Source organism: Polypterus senegalus, chromosome 10, assembly GCF_016835505.1.
Source record: "Polypterus senegalus isolate Bchr_013 chromosome 10, ASM1683550v1, whole genome shotgun sequence".
NCBI classification, from domain to species: domain Eukaryota; kingdom Metazoa; phylum Chordata; class Cladistia; order Polypteriformes; family Polypteridae; genus Polypterus; species Polypterus senegalus.
The window spans coordinates 175,659,760-175,673,965 of NC_053163.1; the positions used below are offsets into that span (position 1 = coordinate 175,659,760).

Consider the following 14,206-nt stretch of genomic DNA (forward strand, 5'->3'; position numbering starts at 1 on the left):
CAACTCAAGCTAAAGCGATCTTGGGTGCTGCAACAGGACAATGACCCAAAACACACCAGCAAATCCACCTCTGAATGGCTGAAGAAAAACAAAATGAAGACTTTGGAGTGGCCTAGTCAAAGTCCTGACCTGAATCCAATTGAGATGCTATGGCATGACCTTAAAAAGGTGGTTCATGCTAGAAAACCCTCAAATAAAGCTGAATTACAACAATTCTGCAAAGATGAGTGGGCCAAAATTCCTCCAGAGCGCTGTAAAAGACTCATTGCAAGTTATCGCAAACGCTTGATTGCAGTTATTGCTGCTAAGGGTGGCCCAACCAGTTATTAGGTTCAGGAGGCAATTACTTTTTCACACAGGGCCATGTAGGTTTGGATTTTTTCTCCCTAAATAATAAAACCATCATTTAAAAACTGCATTTTGTGTTTACTTGTGTTACATTTGACTAATGGTTAAATGTGTTTGATGATCAGAAACATTTTGTGTGACAAACATGCAAAAGAATAAGAAATCAGGAAGGGGGCAAATAGTTTTTCACATCACTGTAAACTCATTTGTTGCCAAAACTGTTGAGTTGTTGGTCATAGAGTCAGTTGATACTGATTTTGGTTTCATGGTTCCCAGTATCTGCAATCTGACCCTTTTTAAAATCCTCATAGGGTATTTTTTTTAAAGACCTGCCTCAGTCTCCTTACAATAATTTAAAAACTGGTGATTAGAGATGTTACTGTAGTTTAGATTCATACACCGGTATGTACAGTTTACACAGGTAGTAGGAGATTTTAAGTGTAAGAATGGAATCAGTACATGGCTCTTGAGGGCCATCCTGTCTCGAAGCATTAAAGCAGCCAAGCAAGAGGATGGCAAGAAAACTCATAGCCACTTTCAAGACACCAGAGACCAACGACGCATGTAGCAGGGAATCCAAGCCATTACAGACTATAAGACCACACAGCTTGCCTTTGATAATAATGTATTCCTTCAATCTGTTTATTAACATGACCAAGACCATTGAGATGATTGACTTTAGGAAGACCCATGCTATCTCCAACCCACTGCACATAGGGCAGTCTTAATGTATGGGTACAAGGAAACTGGCTGGGAGTTCCAGGAGCATGGGGGTTCACAATGTTTCTGATGCCTGCATGTGTTTCTGTTTTGCTATCAAAACTGGGCCCCAGTGCACTACTTTGATGCTGTTTTAGACAGCCCTGAGCACATCATGGACTCTGCAATGGACATGGTCAAGAGTGCCAGATTCCTTGGTGTGCACCTAGAAGCTGACCTTACTTGGTGCAGCAGTGTCTTTGGTGGCTGTGGAAATCAAGCCAACCACTCCACATTCTCACAACATTCTACAGACATATTCTGACCAGTCACATCACCAACAGAAAAGTGCAGTGTCTGTTTCTGTAAGGTCCTACAAGCACATAGTACATACTGCAGAAAAGAACATTAGGACCTCTCAACCCTCCATTAAAGATATCTTTATCAAGCATTGTATCTGCAAAGCATACAATATTGCAAAAGACAACTCACACCCTTCCATGGTCTCCTAATGTCCTAATTCCATCTGCCATAAGATACCATAGGATCCACACCAGTTTTCCAGTTTCTGGAACAGCTTCTACCTCTTGGCTGTCCAGACTCTGAACTCTGTGCTGCTCCCCTGCCCTCAGATCTGCTCCTAGTACTTTATTTATGTACATTACATCTTGTAAAGCCTGTGGTGCGTACGGCCGTCCCAACCTGACACAGACAAACACAGGAGACACAAGTGTAAGCACACGTTTTTTAGTTAAAATTGAGTGTCAAGCACAAATCCCTCTTGCTGCCAGTCCTTCCACCTTCATTCCTCCTCAGGCTTTGTTCTCTTCCTCCTGACTATGGCCGTCGAATGCTGGGGACTGGCCCACCTTTTATAGGGCACCAGGAAGATCCCCAGGTGCCCAACAAACTTTTTCCAGCAGCACTTCTGGGTGTCTCAGAAGTGCTGCCAAATAAGGCCTTGAAAATGCCCATGCACCCCCGGCGGTGGCCACGGGCCCCAACAGGGTTGAGCGTCCATACTCACGACCTGTGGCCCCACAAAAAACCAAGGAAGCTGCCTTCTGTCGGTCCGGGGAAGAAGCGGTCTTGAAAGTGTTCTCTCCCCCAGTCCTTCCCTACTCAGGGAGTATCTGCCAGTGAGAGTTCCGGCCGTCCACCACTATCTGTTACTACGGTTGCCTTTATTATTAGTTGTTGTTTTCATGAATAGTATAGTATAGTTCTCTCCGTGTCTTGTACTTGTCCTGTTTGTATGCATATTTTGCACTGTGGTCCTGGGGAATGTTATATCATGCGAGTGTGTGGATGGTATGACAATAAAGCTGCTTGACTTAACTATGCTAGAAAGAACTTTATGGTGGAAAAATTGGGCAGAGATAAGAGAAGAGTGACAGTGGCACTTTTGTCATGGAATTAAGGAAAACATTTCAAACTGCTGGCATGAGCCTAAAATGGATGCACTCAAGACGCATGGCTTTACACTGGAATTGGGGAAAAAAGGAAAGAGGAGCCGAATAGGATTCATTATGGCAAACATAATTCAGTAAAAGCAGATTTGGTATTTGTCAGTAAACATTGTTCTAGGTGTAAGGATATCCCAGCTTGCAGCAGCAGAAAAATGCATTTTTAGAGTCTTGTAGTACTGTGAAATTCTTGATTGTGTTTGCAAGCTCTAGGCAAAGATTTAATTTAAAGATTAAAGGAATATAGGGGAGCTGGACTGTCTCTGTCAGTTTTCAAGATTCATCTGTATTGGCCATTTGCCCCCCCTACCTTCAAAGCGGCTACTGGGGAACTTTCTCTGGTCTATTTTAATTGCCTTCTGTGACAGTCAATAAGGATGATGGCGCAGCTCATAGTGGTAAAATTGGGGATAAGGTTAGTTCTTGATTATGTTTTTTGGATTTTACAGGTTTATCAACCCTTTCTATAATATCTAAACATCTAAAGGTTTCAAACGTTGATGTGTGATGTTTAACCAAAGTCTCAAAATAGTGCTGTCTTCTGTAAAATGTTTTACTAGGTTTTAGCAGTTTTGTTCATATATTGTACTATTTTTCTCAAAAGACCAACTGATTGCTGGTTTTACTGCCAAACATGGACCCATTTAGATGTTCAGTCTAAAAGAAGACGGGTGAATGAAAACATATACAGCACATGATAAAGACTAATATTTTGGTTTTTTTTATTACCTTGAACTAAAGTATAACCTAAACAATATTAGTATAACACGTGTATGGCCAGTGTATACATTTGCACTTTGTATTTTTGTGAAATTTGTTTGCCAATAGGTTGCTCATAAACCCAGTTCAAAAATGAAAACATAATGGTTTATGTTATTAGAGCCATGGAGCAACAAGGATATCAGAGGGGACCAGAATTTCTGCTACTACAAGACCTTAAGCAGTGGGAGGAGGTGAGAGAGATTTGTTACCTAACTCTCAGCAGGCCATGTATTCATTTCTAATATCTGACACTTGAATTCTAACTACTTCACGCGACGCATGCTGCAGCGGACGCTCCTGCTACGCAAGCGTTGTAGTGTTCATACTTGTGCGCGTACTTTACGTAAATCTGGAGGAATCCACCAGGTGGCAGTGCAAGATATTATCACGATGAGAACATGTTCGGCTTCTCTGTGTTGTGAATTGCCTACAACACCTATTAAATTCCGATGACACCTTACTGCAATATCTATGAAAAAGGATGTTTATTGATTAAATCCATCAATCCAGGGATGTGCCCATTCCAGCAAGCATTGGACATGAGTGAGAAACAGTCCCTTGACGAGGCTTCAGCACATCGCAAGGTGAATACAAGCACACACACACACTGGAGTTATTTTAGCGGCACCAAATCCCCAAATCTGCATATCTTTGGAAGGAAACCGGAGCACAGTGTGGAATACAAGCAGGAAATACCAGCAACATAACTCCCTGCGAGACAGCAGTGCTATCGCTCCACCACCGTGACACTGTAATTATTAACAGTATTCGTTATTTAAACGAAATTATATGTAAAATGTAACATACACACTTTAATGCATTTCATCATGAAAGTGATATCAAGTATAAATCTAAAGATTCTAAATGTGCAGAGAGTTGGAATATCATACATTTAATTTGTTCTGTGTGGCGATCTATTGCTGCTTTCCGCTGCTGTCAGGTCCAAGAAGCTCGTAGCGATTAAAAACTGGGATGACATCTACGATGGTCTGCTTTAATGATAAAGTAAACTATGAGGTTAAAGTGGACATTTCGAGATTAAAGCCGAAATTTCCACTTTAATCACAAAATACACGTTTTCACTGTGTCCTTTATTTTTTTCTCAGTGGCTCAAATATAACGCTATACGTTATGTTGCTGTTGTGAAGTTGCAAAAATAAAAAGATGGTATGTGAGATTTTTAAAATGTATCGTGTCATTATGTTCGGGAATATGCGACGCTTGAATATAAAAGCACCACGAATGCATCTGTATGTCGGCATTTTGCTTCACCACATCGAGGCATGCATCCCGTAGGATCTGCATAGAGGTTTTCTGTCACATGTAGATAGTAAACAGAGACACTGATGTCACGTTCCGACTTTTAGCACACTGCACCCCCCGACTTTTTGCTGGTACTGCAACTCGCCCACACGTCACGTTAATTTCTGAGGACCTGCTCAGAGGACACGTGAAATGAACGCTGGGAACGTGTGGCAGCCTTGATGCGGGCACATACGCGTTCTGAGCGTGAAGTATAAATCGGCCCTAACAACTAACAAAAATTTCCTTCTGCAAATATAATAGTCCACTTTAATGTAAAGAATTCTGAAAGTCTACAAAGAACAGTATGATATAGTTAAACAAACTAGTAAATTATTGCATTGAATATCAACCAAGAATAAAATTGAAAGGACATAACTCAATTTTGCTAATAATTCTAAAACGAAACATTAGAATAACTGAGATGAGAACAGGCCATTCGGCTAAACAAGCTTGCTGATCCTATTCACCTTAGGTCTCCAATATAGCGTGAGGTTAAGATCTGATGGTCCCTAAAGTCCTACCAAACTACTTGGTAATTTATTCAATGTGTCTATGGTTCTCCATGTGAGGAAAATATTTTTAACAATTCTGCAAAATTTTCCATTAACAAATTTCTGTGTTATTGAAGAGCCTATTTTAAAGTACTAGCCGAGTTTGATCCCCCTGGACTAATTCCCTTCCTTATCTTAAACCACGGATGATCAACATCGGTCCTGGAAGGCCACAGTGGCTGCAGGTTTTTGTTCCAACCCATTTTCTCAATTAGAAAGTAATCCTTGTGAATAATGGATCTTATTTAATATCGCGACTTGTTAGTGTGTTTAACTCTGCAATGTAAGGTTATTCTTAAACCGTAGATATTTTTTTTCTTTCTAATGATATAATCCAAATGATTTGAAGCCTAAAATGGATGAGTAATCTTCCATTCTTCACCTTCTCCTCTTTTGAGTATTTTGTTTAAACCAAATACTGCCTGATGAATACACACGGATGTAAAACGGAAACAAACTCGATGGAGAACTGCTGGTCACTTTGTCACTTGCATCTTATTGGTAATAAGGTAATAATTAAAATAATTATAATACAAAATAAATAATAAAATAATAAGGTAATAATTAAAAACAAAGAATGTAGGTGTTTAAAACTAAATTACGCAATTGTGTTTAATATCTTAACCAGTGAGATAACTAAAATGAAATAGAAAAATATCACTTGAGCAATAAGTTCTTCATTAGCAATAAATGACTTCTCACGAAGAAACTGGGTTGGGACAAAAAACCTGTAGTAACTGCTGCCCTCAGTGACTGACGTTGCTCACTGCTGACTTAAAGGGTCTGAGTCTTAAATAGCAGATCAATTAAATAAGTTAATTAGCAGCAAAAACTGATCACAAGTTAGGAAAATAAGTAGAATGATAACCTCTAGTCATTGTGGCCCTCCAGGATCAGGAGTTGGGTACCCCCATTTTAAATCCTTCAGTCATGTCGCCACCTAATCTCATTTGCTTAAACTGAAACACTTCAATCTCCCCTCATGGCTCACACGTCTCAGTTCCAGAATCAGTCCAGTCATTCTTCTGTGGGCTTTCTCTAGTGCTGCTATGTCTTTTTTACTTTCTTGTATGCGAAGTAAAGGGAAAGTATTGCAATCGTCCAAAGATGCTGTGTCAACATTTTGATGAATCTGAACGTTTTAGACCTCACTGACTTTCTGGTATACGCACTAAAGGGAAAGTATTGGAATCCTCCAAAAATTAAATTTCAAGGTTTTGATGAATATCAATGTTTTAGACATTTTGTGAATTTCCCCTTGGGGTTAATAAAGTATCTATCTATCTAGACCTCCAGGAGTCTGAAATACCATTTTAGGAATTATGTGTGAATGTATAAACACGATAACTTGAGTACACTTTCACTTAGGTCAATCAAATTTTGCATAAAAGTAATAGGTACAAAATGTAGATTTCTATCAACTTGTGTGCTATTTCTGTTAACTGAAAGTGGTATTTTTTATATTCATGCAGCTGCAGAGTCCAAGTTATTCAACTTTACTTTTATAATAATTGATCAATATATTATTAATTTGATTTGATTTGTTGTTGATGGTTCTTGAAGGTACATGATATAGAAATATAATCATTGTCTTGCGGTTTACTCCTCAAATATCCATCCCCATATCTAAGTATACGAGAAAGTCTAGGGGAGACCACTTCTGATTTTTGTAATATGGAGACCAACACGGTCACAGTACTCCAGATGATGTCTGACTAGTGACTTGTGTAGCTTAGGTATGATCTCCTTTGACATGTACTCCACACATTGAGATTTATATCCTACAACCCATTAGCTTTCTCGAACACCCCTTTACACTGGATGTAGATAGTGATGTGTCCACTGTGGCTCCTAAGTTCTTCTCATAAAGGATACTTTCACATACTAATTCAAATAAAGTATTTTTTCTAGCCTTTTGATAAAAATGTAACCTCTTTATTTAATTTTGTAAGTTTTGCCTGTTGTTTAATGTAACTTCTTTAAAAAATAATATTGAAAATCCATAGTGACATCGATACAGCCTTTTACCCCAAACTTCAACAGGTTAGCGTGCTACAAAGTAGCTTAATGATTCATATTGGCAGTGATGAAATGCATTGCATCTTTTATGTTGTGTGCTTTAAGTTACTGTCAACGGTGTTAATGCAATTAGAAAGGCTTCTCTAATAAACAATTAGCTTATAAACATAACTAATTACGGATAAGATAAAGGAGTTTACCATTAGGACACTGAAGGAATTGCTGCTGAAAATGGGGCTTTGCAATAATATTAGAATAATAAATAAAAAAATCAGTCATTTTAAGCAATAATAGCCATTAGCAACACAAGTAAAGCCTTGGCTAATTTTTTAACAATAATCTTTAATAAGCATGATGATAATATAATATTGATTATAGAGAAATGACGCATTGCTTTCAGGCAATGCAAAGTGTCCTAGCCAGTTAGTGTGATTTTATTTAACTCACAGATGCTTACTGTTGAATCCACACGCTATGGGGGAGAAGAATTGCTTTCTAATCAGGAGAACGTCAAAACCATGACCCAGCTCCAGCAGGAATGGAATGAGATTCTTCTTACCATACTGGGAAGACATCCAAATGTAGAACAGGAAAATACCAGTGTGCGAGAAACTATGAAGGAAATTACCAGAATAGTACAAGACTTGCACCAGCAACTAGGAATTCAAATCACTGGTGAAAATGGTAAGTAAACTACCAACACCTCCATTTCCTTTCAGTATAGGATATTTGACCGGACAAACTTAGACTGCACAGTAGATGATGGACACCTCAAGGAGTTGTAAGGGTGTCTGCATTGGAGGTGTGGCTGCCAGAAATAATAGCCATGGGCACTGTAACACACAAACCAAAACATTTGAACCCCCATATGTCCATGTAGTGTACAGTGTGTGAGCAGCTATTGTGTATTGTGTGATAAGCCTGAGATACTTGGACTGATGTAGCAATAAGGTAACAGAACTCTGAAATGGCACATTCTAAACAATTCAAGTTGTAACATTGACCTGCTGCATATGGTGGGTAACTTAGCACGGTATTGCAGATCCATGCAGCAGTAGAAACATAAAAAACAAGGATATAGACGCACTGGGCACACAGTATAGCCAATCAATCAATAAATCCATCAATAAGTTAATAATGTATAATATATAATAATAAAACACGCTATCAGTGCAGTGTGGTAACAACACATGGAATATCTTTTCAAAGTAAATCCACTCCCCTGTGTCTGAAGGGTTGCTGCGAAGGAAGACGTGCAATGAATTGAAGTGCATGGCTGGTCTCCTTTTAAAATGGCTGAATTTCACAAAAGTATTTTGCTTGTTTATCTTTCTAAAGCAACATGTTGAGTATATGCTGTTTTGCAGTATGTGTACAATCTCAAAATACGGCTCATTACTCAACAACACAAAATTGATTTTAAATTTTAAGGCTTCTTTTTATGGTTTGACCCTGGCCCCATCTCCTCCATATTAAAATGCAAGAGCAGGTTATGAATGTTTTTTGTAATTTATAGTAAATGCTTCAATCTACGACACAATTGTATATGGAAAATTGTTATATTATTGTATAAAGTGATTGTGAAGAAATTACCTTGTCTTGACAAATATCAAATTTTTCCTTCAACCCTTTTTAGATGAGTAGTATATGTGAAAGTTCAGACAAACAGCAAAAATGCCTCCAAGTCATGAATAATATTACATAGTACTAAGTTTATATAGTAGTCAATATTTTAAAAATCATGATTCAACCCCAGGCACATGCTTGTAATGGATAAGCACCTAAAGCTTGGGAAAAGTGCTATATAAATAAAATGCATTATTATTATTTATTATTAGGTGGGTTTGTCAAGTGTGTGGATCATGATAATAAATGTATCATAGTTCTATATAGATAACATTGTTATAATTATTATTATTATTTTAATGGTCTTTATCGAAGTGAGTATAGCTGTTGACACTGACTTCTACAAACCTACCAACAGGTGCCTGTAGATTTCTTGTGAGTTTAATTAATGACATTGAGTCCTGGACAGCAAGACGTGCAAACACCAGTGGTGTGACTAGAATTCCTCTCTACAGTGACTGTACAAAACTATTTGAATGTGTTTCTGAGTGGCTCAGATTATGGAAGGAAACCTTACAGGTGCCTAAATCTCTTCAACATGACAAAGACCAGCTGAAACCTAATGTGCATGGAAGGTAAATTTAGTTTTTTTTTTTTATATATATATTTTTTTTCATAACCACAAATGAAGTCTCAAGCAGCATTGTGCATAACAATTATTAATTGTGAGCCTAATGCAGGTTTGATTTTTGTGCCAAATTGTAGAACTTTTTTTTTTTCTTTTGGATCTCTACTTTGACTTCCTGTAGCGGTGTGTGTTAAATTCAACTCCCTGAGGCTCACCTACAGAGTAGTTAGTGGGTCAGCATCTATATAAAGCAGTCAGGCCACATGCACTTCAGAACAGGTCATCCACCTAAAGCTAAGCATGTTCAGGCCAGGCAAGTACATGAATGGGAGACTATCTAGGAAAAGCTTGCAGTGCTTCTGGAAGAATTATTGGTGAGGCCAGCAGGGGGCGCTTACCTGTACAGACAACCCTCGTTTATCGAGGTTAATCCGTTCCAGACTCTGCCGTGATAAATAAATTTCTAAGAAGTAGGATTCTATATTTATAAATTGAATATTTTCACAGTTAGAGCATAGAAAACCTGTTTAAGACCTTCTAAATACATTTTCTAACATTATTAGAGCCCTCTAGACATGAAATAACACCCTTTAGTCAAATGTTTAAACTGTGCTCCATGACAAGACAGAGATGACAGTTCCATCTCACAATTAAAAGAATGCAAACATATCTTCCTCTTCAAAGGAGTGCGTGTCAGGAGCAGAGAATGTCAGAGAGAGCAAGAAAAGCAAACAATCAAAAATCAATAGGGCTGTTTGGGCTTTTAAGTATGCGAGGCACCGCTGAACAAAGCAGCTACAAGAAAGGCAGCAATGTGAAGGTAGTCTTTCAACATTTTTGAGAGGAGCATCTGTATCCTCTAGGCAAACAGCCCCTCTGCTCACACCCTCTCCGTCAGGAGCAGAGAATGTCAGAGAGAGAGAGAGACAGAGACAAGCAAACAATCAAATATCAATACGTGCTGTTTGGGCTTTCAAGTATGCAAAGCACCGCACAGGAAGCATATTGTATATCATTGAGGAGTTTTATTTAATATGTAATTCGTGCTCTGATTGGGTAGCTTCTCAGCCATCTTGCAATAGCGTCCCTTGTATGAAATCAACTGGGCAAAGCAACTGAGGAAGCATGTAGTACCATAAATTAAAAAACCCATTGTCGCAGAAATCTGCGAACCAGCAAAAAATCCGTGATATAGTGTATATTCAGATATGCTTACATTTAAAATCCGGAACAGAGTGAAGCTGTGAAAGTCGAAGCGCGATATAGCAAAGGATCACTGTATTCTGAATGTAGATCCTAGTGCAGTGACGGGGACACTGTGTTGTAAATATGGCACCGTCAAACTGAGGTCCTGATCCTCTGTTGTCATGAAAGATCCCTGAGCATCCTTCATAAAGAATGGGGTGTATTCCATTCCTAATCATCCCTGTCTCTTATTAGCTGACCGTCTCTCACCACTTCACCACCTTCCAGGTAATATGTAGTGCACATACTGGCACAAATACAGTATGGCTATCATTGCATCATCCAGGTGGATGCTACACATTAATGTAGGTTGAAGTGGCTCCTCACTTACTATGTAAAATGCTTTGAATAGTTAGAAAAAAGCTATGCAAATATAAAGAATTATTATTGTTATTATTTGGAATCACTCATGAGATCCGATACTCCTATTCAACCTTCTAGAATGTCTGGTGATGCCACCTCTGCATGGCATCAGATCTCAATACAGTGTCTTTTAATGTGTAGCTTCTAATTAGTTTAATACACTGACCACCTACATTTGAAAATAAGACACCCTCAATGCGTTCAAGAAGCATTTTAAGACTGCCATTTGCTGAATTTCTGCCTAACTGATATTAGTGGTTAGGCTTTATAATCGAGAAATTGTAACAAGCTGTTATTTTGTTCTGAGCTCTTTACTTATCATGATTAGTTTTGTATTCTGCTCTTGTAACACTTGTTTCCAGACAGTCCCCTAGTTCAGGGGTCCTCAATCACGGTCCTGGAGAGCCGCAGTGGCTGCAGGTTTTTGCTCCAACCCAGTTGCTTAATAAAAAGCACTTATTGCTAAAGTAACACTTCTGCTTCACTGTAGTGATTTTGAGCCCTTATTGCTTAATTTTGTCTTAAACAGCTAGTTTAATTGCTCCTTATTATTAATAACATGCAAATGACAAGAGAGAGCAGCATTTCTCCATTTAGCTTATTTACATTTACACCTGTGTGTATTTATCTGCACTATTGGGTTTAATTAAATACTTGGAAGAAAAATGAAGAGAAAAAAGTGAAGGACTGAGAATTACTTGTCCATTTTAGCCTTCAAATCATTTGCATGATAGAAAGGGAAAGAAAATCTAGGATATGAGAATGACCTGACATAGCAGAGTTCATTTAATTTCATAGCTTGTTAGTGCTTTATTGAAAAGAATTGCTTTCTAATTAAGCAACCAGGTCAGAACAAAAACCTGCAGCCATTGCGGCCCTCCAGGACTGGGATTGAGGACCCCTGCCCTAGACTGATGTTTACTTGAATATGTTGAACTTGTTTATAAGTCATTTTGGAAATAAATGTCTGCTAGGCAACAAAAAATAAATGTACATAGGAAATCATCTGTTATTTTCACTGACTTTGCTTTCGAAGGAGGTAATTTAAGATTTTTTTTTTGTGATCATTATCAGTAATTTCTCCTAAACAATCTCCCATTTTCTTGTAAAATCCAGCATAGATGAGGTGTATGTTAGGAGCTACTTGGTTAGGCAGGCACTCAATACTTGTTCAGTGAAGCTCAAACCCTAATGGGCTAAGTTACAAAACCTCCACTATAGCTGCAATTTTTATGAATTTGATTTTTGATGCTCTTTAGGCTTAGGAATTTTAGGAGAGTTAGTGTCATTTTAATATATATATATTCTGGAAAAAGGTCTTGTGATCAGACTGGACAATGATGGGCCTGCATCAGAGTAATGGAAAGACCAAACTGTGGAGACGAACAGGAACTGCTCAAGATCCGAAGCAGACTACCTCATCTGTTAAACATGGTGGTGGGCTTGTTATGGCTTGGGCATGTATGGTACAAGCACTGGTACACTAATCTTCATTGATAATCAACTGCTGATGGCAGTGGCACAATAAATTCTGAGGTGGAGAGGAACATCTGCTCAACTGTTAGTAAATGCTTCCAAACTCATTGAATTGTCCTTGATTCCACAGCAAGATGATGATCCCAAACATACTACTAAGCTTTTTGTGCTCTATTTAAATCAGTAACTTACCAGTAGATTAGATTATAGGATGATTGTTGTCCCAATGATTTGTTTGTTGTTTGTCTTCTCCCCATCTCATTTTATGTGGACTGGAGTGTAGTATTCTTGAAAAAAAAAATACACTGATAAAACCGTTATGAATGATGAAATGTAAATCTTCTACTCCTGGCTAAACATTCTATTATAACACACTTTCCCATTGAATCTTTTAGTATTGCTCCCCTTGAGGTATTCCCCCGCCTTCAAGATTTCTTGTCCGCTTTTTCATACTTTGTGGAGTGCGATAATTCCAGACTTAGCGAAGAGGTGAGTGTCATTTGTTTCTCCTCTTTTAGCAGTCTATATAAATAATAAACAATTCACTCGAGACATTCCTTTCAAAAACACCGTATGCAGTTTTCGTTTCTCACATAAATGACTCTAATAGGTTTATGGAGTCGTCATTTTCACGTGTACAGAGTACCGTAAAATTCTTACTTGTATGTGTTAATTAACTTGCAACCCGCACCTCCATCAGTGGGAATAATAACCTTATCCTCCAGACATATGTCTTCTTCCTTACCTCAAAATGTTTATTTTACCTTATCTGAAATAACTACCTTACCTTGACTTTGTGTAGTTCTTACACCCAAGTCTTATTTTTGTTTGTCTGTTTTTTCTTTGATAGGTAAATACCTTACACAGCCGACTTACACAGTGGATGGTGGACCTACTTCTTTATGTAGTGCCTGACCGAGGAGACTTGCTGCCTTCTTCAGATGATATCGAGCGAGAACAAGCCTGGCTAAAGCTAAAAGATGAGTCGCAGACTCTAGCTCACGGTCTGAATTTCTTTTCTGAATTCTTAACATGGTAAGTAAGATTTATTGAAGTCACGAATGTTTTGATCTATAAAGACAAATAAAGAAACAAAAAAAATAGAATGCAGGCAAATGGAGGCAAAGTGCTTACCATAACTACATCACAGCAGAGATGGAAATGTCCTTTATAGTGACGATCAAGAAAACATGTGGTAAGTTACATTTAAGCAGAATACTGTTTTTTGGGTGGAGTATTCCTTTTAATATCGCTGCCTTACTGTGTAAAAGGAAATGAAGCTGTGAATTTGAATGATTCACACAGTATTGTCTATAAAGAAAGCACTACCTGACTTAAATATTTATATTTTTTATTATTCTCATTATTTGACTTCATTCGCCATCCCCCTTGTTTGTCATAAAAGTCCACTAAAGGGGGTTGGTGTCAGGAAGGACATGTAACCATAAAAATGTTTCCTCCGATGCCCTCTTTGATGTATGGAGCAGGCTGAGGGGGATTCAACCTTGTAGAGCACAAGGCAAAGAATGACAGGAGGTGGAGTAGTGCGGTCCAGCGGGAGGCCAAAGAAGATGTGGCTGGAGGAGCTGACAGATGACATACAAATGGGGATACTTACCACTGCAGAGAGTGGAGGAAAAAGATTTGGGTGGCAACGGGCTAACCCACAAATGTTTGTTAAACCGGTTGATGACTGTTTGTGATTATTACATACTGAATTTGCCAAAGAAGTTTAATAATAATACATTTTATGTAATGTACCATATATGGGCCTTTCA

General features: G+C 38.3%; 1 protein-coding gene across 2 annotated transcripts in view; it reads left to right on the plus strand.

The window, feature by feature from the left end:
- axdnd1 (axonemal dynein light chain domain containing 1) overlaps nucleotides 1–14,206 on the plus strand; it is an 82,889-nt gene that overhangs the window by 43,727 nt on the left and 24,956 nt on the right. For both annotated transcript variants that reach the window (XM_039767804.1, XM_039767803.1), the window contains exons 15-19: nucleotides 3,394–3,466; nucleotides 7,600–7,834; nucleotides 9,135–9,351; nucleotides 12,824–12,917; nucleotides 13,279–13,463. In XM_039767804.1, coding sequence (XP_039623738.1) covers nucleotides 3,394–3,466; nucleotides 7,600–7,834; nucleotides 9,135–9,351; nucleotides 12,824–12,917; nucleotides 13,279–13,463 — 804 coding nt within the window. The remainder of the gene's footprint in view (nucleotides 1–3,393; nucleotides 3,467–7,599; nucleotides 7,835–9,134; nucleotides 9,352–12,823; nucleotides 12,918–13,278; nucleotides 13,464–14,206) is intronic.